The sequence below is a fragment of the Staurois parvus genome, unplaced genomic scaffold (genome assembly GCF_062004578.1).
Source record: "Staurois parvus isolate SC_StPar_1 unplaced genomic scaffold, SC_StPar_1.0 ptg000218l, whole genome shotgun sequence".
Classification (NCBI taxonomy): Eukaryota; Metazoa; Chordata; class Amphibia; order Anura; family Ranidae; genus Staurois; species Staurois parvus.
The window spans coordinates 6,188,243-6,211,570 of NW_028318014.1; the positions used below are offsets into that span (position 1 = coordinate 6,188,243).

Genomic DNA, 23,328 nt, shown 5'->3' on the forward strand with positions numbered 1-23,328 from the left:
TTATTCTAGTTTTATTTGCACGACTACTTATACTCCTAAAAATGCTCCGATACCTAAAACTGATATATTTGCAGTGCCATTTGAGCCCATACAAAATGAATGGGCTCAAGTCACACTGCAAAGCATAGCGTGCAATTTGAACAGGAATGTGGTGCGATTCCTGTCCAAAGCGCATGCGGTTTCCCAGGATTGTCATAGTGACTTCAGCCTGGGTTCACAAAGGAGTCGTGAGGTAAACCACATGCGATTCGCTCATGCATTCCTGTTGAAATCACAAATTATTCTTTGCTGTGCGATTTGACCCCATTCATTTTATACTCTTACTCACTGGAAGAAACAGGTATCGGTGCATCCCTAGTTTTCACTGTCTCTGTATTATGGACTTGCACACTTCATCTTGCTGGGGCTATAGTTCTACACCATTTGATGCAACTACCACTACAGAAATTTACATTAGTGTTCCTATACATCTTGCATAGCTGTCATCTGCCATTTCCAAGGAAAATGAGAACTGGGCATGTGCATATCCCCCCTTATTTTTTGCATGCTGCATTAAACTTGTGTTCTCAACTTACTTACAGAGCACAAAACTTTTCAATAATAATGTGTCAAGTTCAGATGTACAGTGATCCATCACCTTCTAAAAGTGTATAGTGTGGGATGAGTTTTCTTACACTCAGAAATGTGTTCCTTGACATTATCTTACTTTAAATGTATTTTTATTTGAAAGTTCTCATGGGTACAGTGCTGTGAGATAAATTTCCAGGCAGTGCTAGCACATAGTCAACTGGTAGGCAACCTCAAAAATGAAATACACGATAGTTGGAACAAAAGCTAAAGAATTTAGCCACAAACAATGTCAAGACATAGCAGAAAGCTATTGATGCAAAATCTCTGAATAACTGTAAGCCCCGGGGCCTTAAAATATATTCAATGACTGTCAAACTATTGAAGGTCATGTGCATAGTTTCAGAAGACTCCACATGCAATTTCAGTCTATGCACCAACTGAGATGTTATAACTCATAGTAAAAATAAAAAGAAGGTGTATAGGGGTTGGGATAGGGACTAGGTGCCCAATCAAGTAAAATGGGAGTGTGATGAAATGCATATTACCCAGATTGGGTGATTCTGTCAGAGAACCACTTCCTTGCCACTGGGACACAGGACCAAGGTATTATAGCTGGGCATTGCAAGATAAAGACTAGACGAGACTAACTTAGATGCCAAACTTGAACTCTTTTATTGAACAAGCACACAGGTTTTTATATACTTCCAAAAGAGGGCAGTGCCCCCACATGAACAATAAAACAAATATTACACATTGGGATAAACATCCCACACTGATTTAGGTAAGAGCTTAATCACATTAACCGAAACCGTGCAAACGTTAAACAGTACAGCCAACAGCTAACACTGATCTAATTAACAGTAAGCTAATCAATAGCCAGGCATCTAGAAAATGCTTTAATTAATCAGGGCACTCACCACAGACAGCCCGGCAACAAATCCACACCTAAATACAAAAAGTCCATTACACATGCTGTCTTTCAGGTGTTTGCCTTAACTTGTATAATCTGTCCATCATAAGACAAAACTCATACAATATTCCAATAGTCTGAAAAGTGGAATATATTTATCTTCATAGATTTCTTGAGGGAGATTGTTGATAAATATTTCTGTCCCAAATAGAGAAGCCAACCCAATCTCCAACCCAGTCCGCATGAGGGCCACCATATAACATCTTTCCACCCACTCCGGAAGGGAAGATTTATTGTCTTTATGAAGAGAATTCATCCAAACCTCGCTGTCCGCGTTCATCACATTATTATCCAACATCACAGACTGATCCGCTCACTCCATGTGATCATCAGCTGAACCAAGCTCTTTTCCATTCTCTGACTGGATGAAGCAGACAAAATCTCCGGTCCCCTCCATGGGCCATAATCAGTGGGTAGAAGGCTAGCCCCTAGTCCCCTCCCAAAGCCCCTGTCCTTGTTGGGTCTGTCACAGGGAGAGAGGAAAAAAGCAAGGGAGAGGGAGGAAAAGGGGGAAAAGACAGGAGCAAGAGAGAGGAGGTTGATGATCAGGTACCACCAAAGACTGGCATTATTGGGTACCCCCAAAGACTGGCATTGTTTTCAAATGTTGTCCACCATTGCATGGGACAGAACTTGCAGCAAATATGCTCAGTTTAGTGAAAGCACGATGTCTCTGTTCCATTTCTTTATTCCCACTACACCTCTTTCTATCTCCTCTCCACCTCTCTGCACCCTTTCCATCTCTGCATCCCCTTTCCACCTCTCTATAATCCCTTCAATCTCTCCATCCCCTCTGATCTTTTCTGCACCCCTTTCCATCTTTGCATCCTCTCTCAGATTCTCTGCACCCCTTTCGATCTATGCATCCCCTCTCAAATTCTCTGCACCCTTTTCCATCTCTGCATCCCCTTTCCACCTTTCTACTATCCCATCAATCTCTCCATCCCCTCTCATCTTTTCTGCACTCCTTTCCATCTATGCATCCCCTCTCAAATTCTCTGCACCCTTTTCCCTCTATGCATCCCCTCTCAAATTCTCTGCACCCTTTTCCCTCTATGCATCCCCTCTCAAATTCTCTGCACCCTTTTGCCTCTATGCATCCCCTCTCAAATTCTCTGCACCCTTTTCCCTCTATGCATCCCCTCTCAAATTCTCTGCACCCTTTTGCCTCTATGCATCCCCTCTCAAATTCTCTGCACCCTTTTCCCTCTATGCATCCCCTCTCAAATTCTCTGCACCCTTTTCCATCTATGCATCCCCTCTCATATTCGTAGCACCCCTTTCCATCTTTGCATTCCTTCTCAAATTCTCTGCACCACTTTTCATCTCTGTATCTCCTCTGATCTTCTTTGCGCCCATTTCCATCCCCTCTCATCTTCTCTGCACCCTTTTGAATTTTTGCATCCCCTCTCAAATTCTCTGCACCCCTTTCCATCTCTGTATCTCCTGTCCATGTCTCTGCTCCATTTACATTCTTTATTCCCACTACACCTCTCTGCATCTTCTCTCTACCTCTCTGCACCCATTTTCATTTCTATATTCTCCCTCAAACTGTATGTACCCTATTTTATTTTTGTATCCCTTTTCCACCTCTGTACTCACCTTTTTATCTCTGTATCTGTTCTTCAGCTCTCTGCACCCCTTTGCATACCCACATCCCTATTTGTACCCCATCTCCATCTGTTTGCAGCCCTTTCTATCCCTGCACCTCCTCTTCACTTCTCCATATCTCTCATTCCATTACTACAGCCTCCCTTCACTGTTTTCCTGCTTTCCCATCTCTACAACTACACTCTTCTCCATCTCTTTGCTTCTCCTGTCTACCTCTCTGCAATACCTAACCTCCTCTCTGAGTTCTTTCTCTATCTCTCTGTACTTCCCTTCTTCACCACACTCCTTTCCCAACATTCCTCTTCAATCTCCCCACTAAACACTTATCACCCCATGGTTAACACCTTTTCCCCTCTTCTCCAAAACTGCATCTTCTCTTTACTGCTGCAACCCCTTTCCACCTCTTTAAACTTCTCTCTACTACTTTGCACTCATTTCCAACTGCCCTCTTTAATTCTTCGCCTTCCCTTTATTTTTTTAACTCTTCTGCACATCCCTGCATTTCTCAGTAGCTATCTGTACCACTGGCCCCCAACTTCCTCCATTTTTCTATACATTTATTCATCTTCACCAGATGGAATTTACTGCACTGTAGAGGGTAGATTACTGTACTACTTTAAGCCCCTTGCCATCCCTTTTTTTTACATCTCCGCACCTTTCTCCATTTCCTTGCACCTTCTCTACAGGCCTACTTCACCTTTCTCCATTCTGAAAAGGGAACATCTACAGGACAAAAATCCTTTAAAATAATTGAAAGCTGTAAAAAATGTAATGAATAATCTAGTAGTAAAACATAATTTGTAGAGTTTTAAACACATTGCATTCATAAACATGTACTATAGTCATGCCTTGTTTTGTTGAAAATTGAAGCAATGTCTCCCTCTTGTGGCTTTCTACACAAAGTACACTCTATACAGTTTATTTGGAAAGAAGTGGGGTAATCCGCCATATCTGTCAAGCTGTTTTATGCTATAAACCTTTTTGAATGGCATATAGTTCTTTTACACTGTTCTCTTTGATATCAAACATATATGGGGGTGGTTTACTAAAACTGGATAGTACAAAATCTGGTGCGGCTCTGCATAGAAACCAATCAGCTTCCAGGGTTTGTTGTCAACGCTTAATTGAACAAGATGAAGTTAGAAGCTGATTGCATGCACACTGTACACAGCAGCACTAGATTCTGAGTGCACCAGTTTAAGTAAATCTTCCCCATTAAGTCATGAATATTTTTCTTTTTTCACTTATTTTATATGCTTGCCTGTATATTGGAAGTAATGCTTATCTGTCTCATACCATCGTTTTTTTTTTACATGAGGAACTATAAGTACATCAGAACAGTATCTACGTTTAAATAAACATTATGTCAAAGCACATGTCTAATGTTATATGAGTAATTAGTGGAAAAATGTTGAGAAATATGCTGTACTGTACATATGGTGTGCAAATGATAAAACATGAAACATTAATGTTAAGCAAGCCTGTTATTCATAGAATAGCCACAGGATAAAATTCAAACTCCCTAAATATTTATTTATTCTTATTCTCATGATTTATTTGTGTTCCCTTTGGTAAGATTTCCCCTCACTTATTCTGATCAGTATGCTGATGGTTACAATTTTTTTTCCTTTTTCCCTTTATTTTTGTAGCTGTCAGTGCCTTCCTGTTCTGGTGTCCACATTCCCGGCATTTCTAGTCTTGGTGTCACATGTTTAAATGTGTAGGGAAATCTCCCCACATGGAATGAGACAGTGATATAATCGTATCAGAATTCCACTAAATCTGTGCTGTTTCTGTTTTTATTCCAGGTGTTTGATTATGATTTTGGACTGCAGGATGATTTTATGGGTTCAGCGTTTCTTGATCTTACAACACTTGAGTTGCAAAGGTAAGAGTTCAGTTTATATTTATTTACCTGATCATGTTTCTGTACACAGTACTTGATTGCCCAAAAAACAAAAAATAGTCTATGTAATTTCATTATACAATCTGGGACTGTGGATGTGCTATGTGAAAAAGACCACTTAACTATGGGATTTTACCACCCCCAAAACCGCAAATGTAAACAAGCCCTTACTGTCCTGAGCCCGCTATAAGGCTGCTTTCACACTGATGCGCTGCGGTTTACCCACACCGGGGTGCAGTGCAGTGCACCTGCAGCCTTCCTGTGGGTTGGCTTCTCTTTGCCATAGACTTCTATTATATCTTTCAGAAAGTGCACCAAACCCGCACGATATAATAGAAGTCAATGACCCATGCAGCTCACCTGCAGGAAAGCCACAGGTGCATTGCGCTGCACCCACGAATCAGTGTGAAAGCAGCCTAATAGTTGTTCACTCTTTCATAGGTGCTATTATGTCCATTGCAAAAGTTCAGTGTATGTGTTGTTTTGGCATCTCCAGGCTGATAGAAAGGTCCCAGGTGAAGTGCACTTGGTATCACTCCGCCTTCCTCCACGGCCGCCTGCTTCCTCCACTGCCATTGCTGACTTTGAGGCACTCTGATGCTTTGGGTTGGCGGGCCAGCAAGCACAGGTCGCAATCAACGGATTGCCAACCCCGGCCATGTACTTCCGTGGTTTAAGGTCGAGGGCCACGTCAGAGGGCTCCGAGGGGTACATGTTTCCCGCAGGCCGCAGGTTGAGCACCCCTGTGTTACAGGTTAAAAAAGAGCCTTCAGACGTGCTACAGAAGATGGCATGCTATGAGAGATTGCTAAAGATTACTGCCATCATGGCCTCTTTACAGTTCCGTGCTCCCAACATTATGTGCTCAACAGCCCCTTAAAGTTTAGATCTAGGCAGGCTATACCTACATTTGCCCCCAGACCACCCTCCGCCCCAATATTTTTTTTTTTGTGATATTATCTACAGGCTTATAGTATTCTTGCAGCTGCTAATAGCTCAGTTCGTTTGTCAGTTTGACATAGGCACGCCTCAAATTACATGACCAAAAGCCCTTTCCCTACAGTGTGTGGTCAGGCTCTTGGAAGTCAGGGCAGCAGCACCATTTTTCTGGACATGTTGACAGGGACAGAAAGGGGTGGATATAGGTGGAGTTTTGTAGCTCAGCAGGCAGTGCCGACAACAGCACTGTGTTGTCAGCTCAAACACGAAATAGGAGGTCAGCATTTATTTCTCTGTACATGCAGTGTTTTTAAAGGAATAAAACATGGAGAAATGGCCATGTATTGAAGAAATGTAATAAATACATGTTTATTTTTTATTTTTACTGACATACACTTAATTATCCTATAGAGTTTGACTTTTAGAAGTTTAAGCTGACTTAAAGGCTTACTTTTGGCTCCCATTATTGTCTTTGCACTTTAAAACCACTTGTGTTTTTGTATGCATTTATCACTAGCTTTTCTGAGTTTTTATTTTGCAGTTGGTACATTTCCAGATATTTTGCTGAGTGTTTGTTATGTCATTTGCTGCTTCTACAAAAAAAGCTTGCTTAAATGCATCATAATGAATGTTTGACATACATGTGAAAGTAAGCATTTTAAAATAATAGTAATAATATAATGTAAAACAAGTCTAACTGTTCTGTAAAAATAAAGTCATTGGTTTGAATCCCAACCATGGCACCACCTGCCTGGAGTTTGCATGCTCTCCCTGTGGTGGCGTGAGTTTCCTCCGGGTTCTCCGGTTTCTTCCCACACTCCAAAAAACATGCTCGTAGGTTAATTGGTTCCTGTCTAAATTTTCCCTAGTGTGTCTGTATGAATGTAAGTTAGGGACCTTAGATTGTACGCTCCTTGAGGGTTAGAGACTGATGTGATTGTACAATATAAATATGTAAAGTGCTGCATAAATTTATGGCGCTATATAAGTACCTGTAATAATAATAATAAAGTACAGTGCATCTATGCATCTGTATCTTTTGTTTAGTGGCCAGGAAGCCTTGCATCCCAGGAATATGGGACTAATTGAAAATGCAAACTTTGTAGTCTTTCTTTCTACACCATGATCTTGCCTCGAAGCCTACTAGTGTTAAAAATCACTGAAAAAATACACCACTTATTTTCCTGTATTACCTTTAGGATCATTAATGGTGAACTCAAGGCAAACCACTAAATATAAAATTTAATTTCTGAGTGGTGCTACACAATCACTTCTTCCACCTTCCAGAGGGAGTATACTTACTAGAACAATGTGACCGATCTATAAAGGAAGGTCAGTATGCAGTTTGAAGTTGTCCTTCAATATCCAGGTAATACAGCACATCCATCACCCTCTCAATGCTGTTCAGCAAGCCAAATTCTCAGCAGCATATTCAGGAGCTACCCTTCAAGAAAGTGAAAGCATTTATTCCTGGCATAACAGAGCACTCCACCGATCAGAAGAAGGAAAGAAGAGAGATCATTGTGTAGTATCTTCTAGTGATGATAGATCTTCAGCTATATTACAACCTCTGAAACTCTGAGCAGAATGGGAAGGATGTAGATGAGGCAATCTGGTTGACACCATGTACCAATGAGTGGGAACTTTAATCGCTGCTTCAACCACGGTAATATTAATAGAACATGAAGCAACCATATATAAAGCAAAAAAATCTTTGTGCTTAGCCCAATACTGTAAAGAATAATGAAAAAAATGGGAAAGTGAACTGCTGCTACTACTTTCCTGAATACCAGAATAAATTATTTCAACACATTATAAAAGTGCGCTGTTCATTTTAAATTTGATAAATAAATAAATATGTGCAAACTGAAATTCATATATGCTCAAATGATAATTTGTTTATATAAAGTACAATACTGTGCAAACTGAAATTTATATATCACCAAATAACGTTTCATATAAAGTACAATGTGGAACAAATAAATATAAAGACATGTAAATAAGTCCCCAAATTCAATGTGAAGGAAAAGTGCTGAGTGCCAAATTCACCTTCCAATAAAGTGCCGCTGTGCTCAAAAGGTGCTACTCAAAGAAACAGGAAAGCCTCTTACTGAACCAAACTGATCTCAAGCTATAGAGATCAAAGGAGCAGATAGTGTCCAAACTCCACACTGACACTCTCACTGACTGATCCAAGGAGGATGGATGGATACAGCAAACCACTGCGTGTTTACACCAGGAACCGGCTTAACCACTTCATACCGCTCTTTGCAAGGGTGCATGAAAGGTTTTAAACAAGAAAATACTTCATAGTGCAACCCCGTTAAAAACAAATTTATTTAAAACATAAGTATTGCACTTACATTCAAATGAGTTAAAGAGAGCAGTTGAAAAGCATATGGACTATCTGTCCATCGGCTCGTGCGTGGTGACGTTACAGAAAGATTCCGCCCGAAGCCTTTCCCCAAAAATGGCTTCCTCTGGGATGGAAGGAACGATCTCCTGTCTTTTTGTGATGTCAGCTTGTACGTGGTGACGTCACAGAAAGACAGGAGATCGTTCCTCCCATCCCAGAGGACGCCATTTTTGGGGGCAGAGTTTTCTGTGACGTAACCACTCATGAGCCGACGGACTGACACCACAGCCGAATAGTCCATATGCTTTTCCATTGCTCTCTTTAACTCATTTGAATATAAGTGCAATACGTCCGTTTTAAATAAATATTTGTTTTTAACGGCGTTGCACTATTAAGTATTTTCTTGTTTAAACCCTTTCATACACCATTGCAGAGAGCAGTAAGAAATGGTTAAGCCGGTTCCTGGTGTGAACACGCAGTGGTTTGCTGTATTCATCCATCCTCCTTGGATCAGTCAGTGAGAGTGTCAGTGTGGAGTTTGGACACTATCCGCTGATTTGATCTCTATAGCTTGAGATCAATTTAGTTCGGTAAGAGGCTTTCCTGTTTCTTTAAGGAGCACCTTTTGAGCACAGCAGCGCTTTATTGGAAGATAAATTTGGCATGCAGCATTTTCCTTCACATTGGATTTGGGGATTTATTTACATGCCTTTATATTTATTTGTACCACATTCCACTTCATATGAAACATTATTTGGTGATATATGAATTTCAGTTTGCACAGTATTGTACTTTATATGAACAAATCATCATTTGAATTTCAGTTTGCGCATATTTATTTATCACATTTAAAGTGAACAGCACACTGAACCATATACAGATTAAATGAATTAAGATTTATTTTTTAAATTAGTGTGGAAAAAAAACCTTACTTTTCATCAAGATTATTATTTCGTGTAGTAGGTTCCTCTTTACATTTACAATATTTGCACTTATAAAACGAACACATTCACTATACCTAATGTCATCCTTCTGACACCTCTAATGATGTCCCTATGATTGAATGTGTTAAGGGTATGGTGCTAGTGGATCGCTGTGATTCAAATAGTGCAATATACTTGCTTTTATTGTGTATTTGAATAAAATGACTACACAAAGATCTCTCTTCTTCTTCTTTTCTTCTTCTGATCAGTGGAGTGCTCTGCTATGCCGGGAATAAAAGTTTTCATTTGATGAAGGGCGGCCGCTAAACATTCCACTGCTGCTAAGATTGAGGTTTGCTGACCTACAGTGAGAGGGTGATGGATGTGCTGTATTTTCTGGATGTTGAAGGACAACTTCATAAGTGCATACTGACGTTATTTTATAGTTCAGTCACGTTGTTCCGGTGAGTGTACTCTCTGTGGGAGGTGGAAGAGAGAATTGTGTGGCATGGCTCAGAGATGACATTATTTATTTTCAAGAACTTCAACCTGAGTGGGCCAGCTACTGCAACTGAAGTTTCCTACTGTTTTAATTTAAATACTTCCTACTGTTTTAATTTGTTGAACATACAGATGAAATACATACAAAGGATCTGTTTCAACTGCCAAAGGATTTTCATTTCTCTCCATCCAGTTCTGAGATTTACACAGCTCTGCCACAACGTACATCCCTTTCTGTCACAGCCGGACCTTTCTCTGCTGCAGTTCAGTAGCACTTGCCGTTCTTGCCCCTTTCCCAGCCCGTGAATGGACAGTGAAGAAGTGGCAACATACTAATGTTCCTTGTTAGTACATGAACACTGTAGCACAACTGATTGGCCTCTTGTGCTGCTTCTCTCTCTCTCTTTTTTTTTTTTAATAATTTTATTTTATTTACTGGTGGACTATGCAGCTGCGAGCAGCCAACCTATTAAAATCAATGACAGGCAGACAGCTGCACAATAGAAGGAGTCTTATGCGCTGCCAAACAGGGTACCTATAAACTACACCATAGCAGCAAGCACCAGAAAGTGTTCCACCACTTGAAAACAATAGATAATAACTAAATAATTAGTGTTGCGCTACATACTAACAAGTAAACCCTAATGCTAAAAAACTGTAAATACCAAATAAAGTGTATAGCCCAAAATTAAGTAGTGAATATCAATAATCACCCGACTTGAGCCTTAGTACATGAAGTAAATAATATAAACACAGCACAAGCAAATCTTAATAAATAAGTTCAAAAGAACTGAAAATAAACGAGTGTAAATACGTAAATAAATATCCAAATATCCAATGAATAAACACCCGGCCGACCGCCTAGTGTGGGCCATTTATTAGATAGTAAAATACTGTGTAAATCTCAAACACTAAATACGGTAATTAATACAATGTGTGACAAAATGGTGCTAAAAATTTCAAAATAACACAAAATGCACAAATTGATACTGAACTTCTTGCACATTCATACTGGACATTCTGAGCGATCATTCCTGGACAAATCTGCAAGCAGAGATATACCACCAGGTAAACACAGCCCGCGGCACCAGTTTACAGGTCCGTGTTCCCCTGGGATAGAGACCTAGCAAAACAAACAAATATTGTTAGGTTAACATGGAACATTTCTTATTAAGATTGCACATTTGTCTTTTGATCTAGCAGAGCACTAGCCTATTTTTTGTACTTTCTTTTCAATATTTTTTAATGATGTTCATTTTAGAGTAAAAGTACTAAGTAAGTGAGTACTCTTGCATATGCATATTCATTTATTGCTACAAAAGAGAAAAACAAATGCAAAAAAGATAAACATTCTCAGTGTTCACGAGTATCCACTCTTAAACTACATATAACATTTGCAAGGATTCATTTTTTTGTATTTTCAAGATGCCTTGTTGTACAGTCTGATGTTTACAGAACTCCATAGCTCAAGCTGAAATTCTCTGTCACAGACACACAAAAATGATTGATTCGTCAACAGCGACTCATCCTTTATTGCATGACTTCAAATATCAATCAGACAAAGAGAGGCAAAAGGCAGGTAGCTTCTGTTGTGCTCTTTTAGATAATCTATAGTTCTCTAGGAGACTTATTTGTAGAGCAAACAATTGTGTGTGTATACTGTGTATACTAAGGGGCATATTTGTAAAGCTGTAAATGTGACATCCATTAAACATTTACTGCAGGTGAATCAATTGTAATTTGTTAAACATGTAACAGGAAGATTCACCTGCATTGAATGTTTAGTAAATGCCACATTTATTGCTTTGTAAATACGCCCCTAATTAGCAGACAATAAGTCCTCATGCACACTGGACGGTTTTACAGCGGCTGTTTTTGGCTTTTGACATTTTTTTCTACAGCCAGTAAACCCCCCAGCATGTTATCCTATGTGTTCATGCACACATAGACTGTAATCAACGTTTTTTGGCTGGAAACCCCCCCCCCCCCCCCAGAACTAGTGGGTTTCTAGAGGTGTTTTTTTAGCTGTAAATACGCTCTAACGCTGAAAAATGTGGTAAATCACGGCAAACCATTGTTTTTTGGACTTGTTTTGTCAAAAAAAAATAAATTTTTGTTGGTAAAAAAAAAACGCTAAATAAACACACACGCAAAAACGCGGCAAACCGCTAATACAAAAATGCTGAAAAACTCACGAATTAACGTTACTTTACACAGCTAACGTTATCAGCGTTATTAAAACGCCCAGTGTGCATGGAGCCTAACGGTGTATGCGCATCAAGCTGTCTAATTACTGTTCAGATAGATAGATAGTTTTAAAGATAAGTTAGGAGACAACTTCTTTTCTCAGAATATTAATACAGGTGTCAACTAAGGCAATAAATATATAGTACTTGGGTACAAAACTCAGTCTAAATATAAATTTGTATGTGCTTGGTAACAGCATAGTACTCCTATCAATTATGAGATGCAGGATGATATGTGTCAAGACAAATAACATTAGTTTATTTTGTTGTTGCACAGCACTGACATTCCATGTTGAAAATCAGAATAATATGTTTATATCAAAACAGCATATTCCGGAGCGTGGGACGAGTCATAATAACATGGCATGTTGAATTTGCGTACAAAACTCTATTTCTAAAAAATATTTCTATCATTATTCTACAGTAATATTAATAATTACATAATTATTACTGACAGCTGTCACATCTTTAATTCATTTGTTTCACATTTCTAGTGCAAAAGAAGTGGCATTAAACCTGAAAGATCCACAGCACCCTGATCATGTACTGGGAACCATATATTTATCGGTCTTCTTGTCTCAGAAAGACAGTGTCAGCATGGAGTCGGTGAGTAGTTCAAATGTGTAATTTATATAATGAAAACAACATTTTGCTTACATGCAACTTTTGCTGAAGATATGTTGAAGATATGTATGGGTAAGGGCTCAGTTACACATAGCATACAGATACATACAGGGTATAGTATTGTGAATATTGGTACGCAGCAGTGTTGAAATCTGTAGTGCCCATTCACACAGCTGCACCTGGCAGTGTACTGTTGTGTTGTGTTCAGCAGTGGCATCCAGGGCAATAATTTGTGCTTTTTTGTGCCTGTATGCATGGAAACAATTGTGCTTACATGTGCATGCATACACCATAATTACCCAACGCCAGTGAGGCTGCAGCCACACTGCAACAGTTAATAGCTCATTTTGTCTAGGGGAGAGGAGAAACTGTTTGACTTACCTGATCCATATGCTATGGTGGTGGACCTCCAATGTAGGGCTAAAGACACTGCTTTACTCTTCATGAAGTCAGGATCCTCGATCACTGGAGCATGGAGGAGAGGAAGTTGCAGGTCTGGTCTGGGGGGACTGGAGGATTGGGTAAGTAAACTTTTTTTTTTTTTGCTCCGCTAAACCAACACAAGCAATTACCCTTTAAAAGAGGCTGTGCCTGGAGTTGGGCTTTAACAATGTGTAGCCAGCAGTGCTCCTGCCGGTACCTAAATACTATTTACCTTTACATGATGGCTCTGAAAAAATCATTCATACAGCGGTGGTGCATCTGCAGAATGACCTCGGCCTTCAGTCATTCATTCCCAACCCAGGCCATTCTGTACATGCACTGCCACTGCATGAATGATCATTCATGTTTAAATATCAATAATGTGTAATCAGGGGAGTTGGCGCTGCTGGCTACACATGATTAATATTTACATGCAGGTCTTGGCCCATAGTATCCAGGTACAGTATGTTCTGTGTATATGTAAACACAAATGTTACATGCATACAACTTACAGGCAGCTTTAACCACTTCAAGTCCGGACACTTTCACCCCCTTCCAGCCCAGGCCAATTTTCAGCTTTCAGTGCTATCACACTTTGAATGAAAATTGCGCGGTCATGCAACACTGTACCCATATGTATTTTTTTCTATTTTTTTTGAGACAGATAAAACTTTATTTTGGTGGTATTTATTCACCACTGGAATTTTAAATTTTTTATATATAAATAAAAAAGTCTGAAAAATTTTGAAAAAAAAGTGTTTTTCTTATAAAATTTTGCAAATAAATAATCTTTCTTCATAAATCTTGGCCAAAATGTATTCATCCATCTTTTTAGTTAACAAAAAACCCCAAATTATAATTAAAATTTTTTTTTTACATTTTTATTTAGTTTTTTTATATTAATATTTATGTTTTTTTAACATACTGTCACCCTAGCAGTACAGTGTCACCATAGTGACACTGTACTACTTGTGGGGGGTGATGAAGATTGTATTTTTCTTTTTTTTACACTGATTGCTTTTACACCCATAAAGGCTGTAAAAGCAATAATTTCTCCTTCTCTCTGGCTGCATTCCTGCAGCCATTGAGAAATACTGTATGAGCTGTGATTGGTCACAGCTTGGTATATGGTACAAGGCTGTTGAGAATAGCCTTGTACCATGTGACCTCTGTGATCATTCACAGATTTCACAGGTAGTAAGCAATGATGTCAGAAGTGACATCTTGTTTACTACTATTCATGTGATCACTGATTGGCCAATCAGTGATCACATGAATCAGGACCTCACGCAGAGGTCCCGTACAGCGATCTATGTTCCGCGGTATGCACAGGCAATGATTGCGGGAGACTTTTAGAAACGTCCACCTGCATTGGCAGTGCTCCCGTCCAGCCCATGTCCATAAATGGCCGGTAGGGAAGAGGTTGATGTTCAAGGTTAATGTTTTTCTGTCTGTCTGAATGAGCCTAAAGTATGGATGTTTTTCAGTCATTGATAAATTATTCTATCAACATATTTACCAGTACAGCATCTTGTTGTACAACTAAAAATGAACAGTTAAACTCCAGACATATAGAAAATTAACAAAGTTCTGTATTTGCTAAATACTTGGATCATAAGTACTTGGACTTGAGTTGATATCACCCTCTTGTAGCTGTGAAAAACACAGGAATGTACACTCACCAGCCACTTTATTAGGTGCACCTTGCTAGTGCCAAGAAAATATCCTCCACACCATTACACCACCACCACCAGCCTGACGTGTTGTACGTTCACAGATGGTATTCTGCATACCTTGGTTGTAAGGAGTGGTTGTTTGAGATACTGTTGCCTTTCTATCACCTGGAACCAGTCTGCCCATTCTCCTCTGACCTCTGACATCAACAAGGCATTTTCATCCACACAACTGTGGCTCACTAGATATTTTCTCTTTTTCAGACCATTGTCTGTAAACCCTAGAGATGGTTGTGTGTGAAAATCCCAGTAGATCAGCAGTTTTTGAAATGCTCAGACCAGTACGTCTGGCACCAACAACCATGCCACGTTCAAAGTCACTTAAACCCCCTAATTTCCTCATTCTGATGCTCAGTTTGAACTTCAGCAAGTCATCTTCACCACATCTAGATGCCTAAATGCATTGAGTTGCTGCCATGTGATTGACTGATTAGCAATTTGTGTTACTAATATTACTAATATTACTAAGCAATTGAACAGGTGTACCTAATAAAGTGGCACACTTTTCTGGGAATGCAGCTACAATTGCACAGCTCTTTTTTTTCAATTATTATTATTATTTTAAATAGACCTATTTATTCAGAGCCACATAAATGTGTAGTGTGTTTATCTGAATTTTACTTAGCTTTATAGAAAATAAGTTGACTGATAGATAGCTAGATAGATAAACAGTAAAATAATTTATAACTGGAAAATGACTCTTAGCAATTCATAACAGTGTCTAGACCTACATTTTTAAAAATGGTTCCATGCTCAGTTGTGGTTCAATTAGCAAACACATTCAGGAGTGTTGAATGCTGAAGATTGTTTGGCCAGCATCACTCTTCAAGAAAGGTGACAAGACAGGTAAATATATAGGGTCGATTACGGTAACACGCAGTAAAATATGGTAAGGTGTGTAACGGTGCTGTTTATTTTGAATGGCACCCGAGTGCACTAAACCAACACACCTCCAGCACACGGTAATGCACTACTATGTGTTGTGGTGCACTGTGTTGGAAAATATAGTGCATGTCTGAAATTGGCTTCTTTGTAGTGAGTTGTAAGGCCATTTAAATGAATGGAAGCCACATTAACATGTGACAAGACCTGTGTTAATGCACCACATTGGACCAGATTGGTCTAAATGGGATCTCTTCTTTACAGGCAGTCCTTTTTTTAGCCAGACAGTTATAGCCGATTCATAGAATTAAGTGTTAAACTAGCGGGATGTTCATTGTTGATTTATAACACTAAGACAAGGCCCTGGGAAACATCAGCCAAGAAAATGACCTTTCCATTTAACTAGCACAAAACTGATTCTTGCTAAAAAAGCATCTCTGAATACAGCACATCTTGCTTGTACCATGGCACAGGAAACATGTTGTGAGATTTGTATCTGACACTCAGTAACAGTAACACTGTAACAAGCCTGAGTAACACGTTAACATTTTTCACAGCCTTTATCTATGTTCAAATCATCTGAGTCGGTAAGAATTGGACCGCTGTCTCCATCAGTTGTGGAAAGTGCTATGCTGTGATGTTCTTGGTTGCAACCTAATGAAGCATGATTGTGCTTGTGTTAGTGTCATTGCATGATATTTCTTCCAGATTGCCATCCATTACAGCTTCATGTATGTACTGTATATCAATTAGGATTCCTACAAGCATATTCTCACATCTTCACCTAATACTGAGCATTGATGGCATGGCTATAGAAATGTATTGGTCAATCTTTGGCCAGAGTGGTATTCATAGTTGTCTCCCTCACTTTCCACCCTGTGATATCACTAGTAGAATAGGTTGTCTATATACACTCTGGTTACTTTTCAGAAAATAAGGTTCATTTTAAAAGTACTTTAAACAGCATTAAAAGGTGGTACTCTTAATATCTCTTGTTCTTCTCCTACTAAGATCCATAGCTCACTGGTTTATTTTTTTGTACCATACAATGTAAATTATTATAACTGTGCACCCTATGATCCTGTCCGTTCCCTTTGAAATACTTAAAATAAAGAATTAAAAAACAAATGGTAGTACTCCAGGTACACAGGTTCCTAAGGTTCCGCTTGGATCCAGAATTGTCCCAGTGATTTAAAGGCTACCAAAAGCTGATGCTTCAGTTTTGGGTAGGTACATATGGGTTATATTCACACATCTTCACCTAGTACTGAGCATTGGTGGCATGGCTATAGAAATTTATACTTAAATATCACAACACTTAAACCTATAATAACCCAGAAAAGTGGTATACCTTCACCCTTGAAGGCCAGTGAAACCATATATGTGTAACTTTTCTATGAACAAAATAAAACAAATCAAACCAAAATATAGAAAATAATGTCCAAAAGTCCCACCGTGTCCAAAAAACAAAAATAGATAAAAATAAAAATAAAACAAAAAAAGTCCCACAAAAAAATAATCCTCACAAGTGTAAACTCAAAACACTTAAACTTTTTCTTCTTCTTGCATCACCACAAACCTTCTTAATACCCGCAGATCCTGATATTCATGCACCTCAAAAAGAAAAAGAACTGGACATAGTGTCATACCTTAAATAATGTAAACACACGTGCCACTATATGTGCCGCATGCAAAATCAATGTGTATACTCCAACCAAGTGTCAGAACACATAAGAGTGAAAACACATTCCCATAGAATATGTCATATAATGTGTGAGAAACCACTTCACAGATAAACTGCCAGTGTATCACACTACACCCTATGTATATGTAAAGTGGAAGCCAACACCCAAAACACCACTCTCCAACTCTAATAAGGATGGGTAATTACCCTATAGAAGAATCAGCAGGGCAGATTAACCACTCAGGGTTACAATCTCCTCTCATTGATTTTCTCCAACGGTTAGGGTCACCTCCTCCACTTTCCTCCAGAAAACCAGTCAAAATAAAAGGTATTCTTCTTTATTAATAACTCACATAACATTCCGTGGTAACAGCTCCTCACATAATATTCCGTGGTAACCGCTCCTCCTCACAAGCAGTGTGTACATGGACAGGTTCAGGGAAACATAAACCGCATGTTCCCACTTCCAAGATGGCCGCAATCGCACTTCCGGTCAACGTCGATGCGTATGACGTCACGTGTCTCTGACGCGTTTCGTCACTTCCTTTGACTTTTTCAGAAGGGTCTGAAAAAGGGGACCCTTCTGAAAAAGTCAAAGGAAGTGACGAAACGCGTCAGGGACACGTGACGTCATACGCATCGACGTTGACCGGAAGTGCGATCGCGGCCATCTTGGAAGTGGGAACATGCGGTTTATGTTTCCCTGAACCTGTCCATGTACACACTGCTTGTGAGGAGGAGCGGTTACCACGGAATATTATGTGAGGAGCTGTTACCACGGAATGTTATGTGAGTTATTAATAAAGAAGAATACCTTTTATTTTGACTGGTTTTCTGGAGGAAAGTGGAGGAGGTGACCCTAACCGTTGGAGAAAATCAATGAGAGGAGATTGTAACCCTGAGTGGTTAATCTGCCCTGCTGATTCTTCTATAGGGTAATTACCCATCCTTATTAGAGTTGGAGAGTGGTGTTTTGGGTGTTGGCTTCCACTTTACATATACATAGGGTGTAGTGTGATACACTGGCAGTTTATCTGTGAAGTGGTTTCTCACACATTATATGACATATTCTATGGGAATGTGTTTTCACTCTTATGTGTTCTGACACTTGGTTGGAGTATACACATTGATTTTGCATGCGGCACATATAGTGGCACGTGTGTTTACATTATTTAAGGTATGACACTATGTCGAGTTCTTTTTCTTTTTGAGGTGCATGAATATCAGGATCTGCGGGTATTAAGAAGGTTTGTGGTGATGCAAGAAGAAGAAAAAGTTTAAGTGTTTTGAGTTTACACTTGTGAGGATTATTTTTTTTGGGACTTTTTTTGTTTTATTTTTATTTTTATCTATTTTTGTTTTTTGGACACGATGGGACTTTTGGACATTATTTTCTATATTTTGGTTTGATTTGTTTTATTTTGTTCATAGAAAAGTTACAAATATATGGCTATAGAAATGTTTTGGTCATTCTTTGACCAGTGTGTTATGCATAGTTGTCTCCGTCACTTTCCACCCTGTGATGTCACTAGTAGAATAGGTTGTCTATATACACTCTGGTTACTTTTCAGAAAATATGGTTCATTTTAAAAGTGCTATAAACAGCATTAAAAAAGTGATACTCTTAATATCTCTTGTTCTTCTCCTACTACGATCCATAGCTCACTGTTTTATTTTTTGCACCATACAATGTAAATTGTTGTAACTATTCACCCTATGATCCTGTTTGTGTCCTTGGAAATATTTAAAATAAAGAATTATAAAAAAAATGGTAGTACTCCAAGTACACAGGTTCCTAATGTTCAGCTTAGATCCAGAATTGTCCCAGTGATATAAAGGCTACCAAAAGCTGATGCTTCCATTTTGGGTAGGTACATATACATATCTACATATGGGCTATATTCCACATCTACATAAGGGCTATATCCACACATCTTCACCTAGTACTGAGCATTGGTGGCATTGGTATAGAAATGTTTTGATCATTCTTTGACCGGTGTGTTTTGCATAGTTGTCTCCGTCACTTTCCACCCTGTGATGTCACTAGTAGAATAGGTTGTCTATATACACTCTGGTTACTTTTCAGAAAATAAGGTTCACTTTAAAAGTACTATAAACAACATTAAAAGATGGTACTCTTAATATCTCTTGTTCTTCTCCTACTAAGAGCCATGGCTCACTGTTTTATTTTTTTGTAGCATACAATGTAAATTAATATAACTGTGTTCCCTATGATCCTGTCTGTGCCCTTGGAAATACTTAAAATAAAGAATTATAAAAAATGGTAGTACTCCAGATACTAAGGTTCAGCTTGGATCTAGAATTGTCCCAGTGATTTAAAGGCTACCAAAAGCTGATGCTTCAGTTTTGGGTAGGTACATATGGGCTATATTCACACATCTACATATGGGCTATATTCACACATCTTCACCTAGTACTGAGCATTGGTGGCATGGCTATAGAAATGTTGGTCATTCGTTGACCGGTGTGTTATGCATAGTTGTCTCCCTCACTTTCCACCCTGTGATATCACTAATAGAAGAGGTTGTCTATATACACTCTGGTTATTTTTCAGAAAATAAGGTTCATTTTAAAAGTACTATAAACAGCATTAAATGGTGGTACTCTTAATATCTCTTGTTCTTCTCCTACTAAGATCCATAACTCACTGGTTTCTTTTTTTGTACCATACAATGTAAATTATTTAAACTATGCACCCTATGATCCTGTCCGTGTTCTTGGAAATATTTAAAATAAAGAATTAAAAAACAAATGGTAGTACTCCAGGTACACAGGTTCCTAAGGTTCAGCTTGAATCCAGAATTATCCCAGTGATTTAAAGGCTACCAAAAGCTGATGCTTCAGTTTTGGGTAGGTACATATGAGCAGTTTTCTTATATCCCTCAGAGCAATAGCAGAATGTTTCTGTTGCCAATGTTCTCAAGAAGTAGTGCTGGCCATATATGATTCCTTTTGCAGTCTATCTCTTCCAATAGGAACAATATATTGTCAACAACCCATTCGATTAATATGCCACAAACTGGGAAGTAGATTTCAGTCAATGGTTAAGATACGATTGTAACTTACAACTGTAAATTATCGATCAGATCTCTGTTTCCACCATGTAATCGCATAATCTGATCGATTGATATACAGTCATATTAATGAATAGGGTTGCAAAATTATCAAAAATGTTTTGCCCTAGCCAATCGACTCAGATTGATCAAATCCGATCTAAATTGAGTCTAAATTGATCAGAAGGGATGTTATGGCTGTTTGATTATTTGCATATTTAGTTAAAGCCCCCATATATTGGATAATAAAAAGGAAGTGTGTATGGTCCCCATGGTGTAAGGATACATTACACAATTTACCTTCCAGGAAAATAGTGCCATTGGATTGTAACATCACATTACAGTTATAGGTAGGACAGCATGCCAGGTTCATCTTGTCCCATCTCAGGTGTCAAGCAGCATGAGATGCACTGACCTTATATGACAGTAAGCACAGTTTTAATTAAATATCACACTCCACAGGGATGAGCATACACCTAAATGGCACTTCTGTGAGTCATTTGGCAGCAACTAAAGAGCAAATAACTTCCACTGTATACAATTAAAATTGAAATTGTCTTTGATTCCTTATGGCTTCTGTGATTTTAATTTGGAAATCCCATATATTTTACACTGATGAATGATATTTTAGAACCTTTCTCCTCAGGTAATCCTCAAAGATTAAAAAAAAAATACTATATCCTGTATTAAGGCAGATTTTTAAGAAGTGAATGTTACTGGGTGACAATACAGGAAAGCATTTAGGAGACAAGGACAGAACGACCTATAATAAGAAGTACCTAAACAAAGACCTTCATGGCAGGATTGGCAGGTGTTTTTTTATTGAAAGATGTACAATTCACAAGATTGAAAATGAGTTTTGAAATTACATTAACATGTAAAAGATTATATGAGAATTTTGTGATTGAAAGTTCATCTACTTTAAAATGACATTAAAGACATTTTTTTTGCTTTAAAATAACAATCATCTCACTCTTACCTGCTCTGTGCAGTGGTTTTGCACATAGCAATCCTGACCCTCCTCTTCTCAGGTCCCCCGGCGCTTCAGGCCCCTCCCTCCTGCCGAGTGCACCCAGTGCAAGCTGCTTGTCCTGGGGGCACCCAAGCAGGCTTGCTCTTGAGCCGCTGCATGCGTATCCATTCACACAGAGCCACGGCTCAGCCTTGCCCCCTCTCTCCTCATTGGCCCACTAGCTTTGATTGACAGCAGCGGGAGCCAATGGCTGTCTCATCCAATGAGCAGGGAGAGTGCACATTGCTGGATTGTGATGGGACTCAGGTAAGTATTAGGAGGGACTGGGGGGGGGGGGGGGGTTGCTGCACACAGAAATTTTTTTACCTTCATGCATAGAATGCATGAAAGTAAAAAACTATAAGCCTTTACAACCACTTTAATGTTGTTACATTCAAAATGGTGTATAGCCAGGCAGTGCTATAGAGCCTGGTATGCTGGCTGTTTTTAAGGTGGGGGCATAGTTTGTTTTTTTGGATCCTTTATTTTAATCATAGGCTATTGTTGGTGGGTACAGGTCATAACACAACAAATAGTTCCCTGGCTAGGAAGAAACTAGTCTATGGGCTCAAGGTACCAAGCTGGTGGCCATTGGGGTGTAGGGGTTCTTATTTATATATTTTTACAAATAATGACTATAAAACAAAAGCTATAAAAAGGGTAAACTCTAGTGGATTCTAGAATATGTAGATATTGGTGTTTACAAGAATTAATGGTAATCTGTTTTTAAAAGATTTTTTGTCGTAATTTGCTGTTGACCCCCGTTTTTATATCAAGGCGGCAAAGGGACTCACTGATACACACAAACTGCATCATTCAACCAAAATAAATATTTCTGGGTGGATTTATTTTGGAATTAGCTAGCACTATAAATTATTTTCAAAAATACAGTATGCAGACAATTCTGACATAGTGATGCACAGCTTGAAAAGCAATCATTGAAATGAAATGGCTTTCCTGTCTTCATCTACAGAAGTATTATTATGGCTGAAATACCAGCAGCAGCAGTGCACTTTTAACTCTTGCACCTCACCTTGGCATCGTAAATGAAGACAATTTTTAGACATTTTGTATAACATTGAATCAGCAACTTGTTCTTTTTTTTACTAAAAAGCTGAGCCGTTATAGATCTTCTGCAAGGGGTTTTATAGTGCCCTGTTTGTATCAAAATGTACAAAATAACAAAGCCTGCAAAGTGCAGCCATGTACCTTTCAAGTTGATTCTGAGCATGCTATTCCCTTAGTCCTCATAGTCCCTGCCCCCCAAATCCTATTCAACAGGGGTTTGCAGTTGACTAAGCGTTTGGGAGTATTGAGAGTTTCTTCACTTACAGTTACAGTAAACCCTCCCTCTTTGGTTGAAGGTTTTTTTTTATCTCCTTCCCCTTACCAGCCCACATAGAAGAAAAATATATTTGAAATATATTTTAAAAATATTCTTCCCAAATATATTGACATATATTTGAAATATTTTGGCCATATTTAATATATTTTAAACTATATTTCAATAAATAAAAAATAAATAAATATATATATATATATATATATATATATATATATATATATATATATATATATACTGTATATTGAAATGCATTTTTATTACAAAATATATGAAAAATATTTTTAAAAATACATTTCAAATATACTGTATGTCTTTAAAAATACAAATCTATATTTTTGGAATGCATTTACAAATATATGTAAAAATATATGTTAAAATTACTTTTTTATATGTTAAAAAAATCTTAAGAGTATATTTAAAATACATTTTCTTCCATATGGGAGGTTCCACTGGAGACACCCATGCACCTGAAATCCTGCTGACACTGCGTACGCCTCGTCCTTCTCCTCATTACAAAACCACCCCCTGC

General features: G+C 38.5%; 1 protein-coding gene and 1 long non-coding RNA gene across 9 annotated transcripts in view; one reads left to right on the forward strand and one right to left on the reverse strand.

Moving 5' to 3' along the window:
- Nucleotides 1-23,328, forward strand: part of MCTP1 (multiple C2 and transmembrane domain containing 1) — a 916,692-nt gene that overhangs the window by 405,523 nt on the left and 487,841 nt on the right. For 6 of the 8 annotated variants that reach the window (XM_089679152.1, XM_089679154.1, XM_089679160.1 and 3 more), the window contains exons 4-6: nucleotides 4,960-5,039; nucleotides 12,517-12,628; nucleotides 16,242-16,271. In XM_089679152.1, the coding sequence (XP_089535278.1) occupies nucleotides 4,960-5,039; nucleotides 12,517-12,628; nucleotides 16,242-16,271 (222 nt within the window). The remainder of the gene's footprint in view (nucleotides 1-4,959; nucleotides 5,040-12,516; nucleotides 12,629-16,241; nucleotides 16,272-23,328) is intronic. The other 2 variants (XM_089679155.1, XM_089679153.1) reach the window with 1 other exon arrangement.
- LOC149460890 (uncharacterized) overlaps nucleotides 12,933-23,328 on the reverse strand; it is a 50,380-nt gene continuing 39,984 nt past the window's right edge. The window contains exon 3 of the long non-coding RNA XR_016313000.1: nucleotides 12,933-13,155. This is a non-coding gene — a long non-coding RNA (uncharacterized LOC149460890). The remainder of the gene's footprint in view (nucleotides 13,156-23,328) is intronic.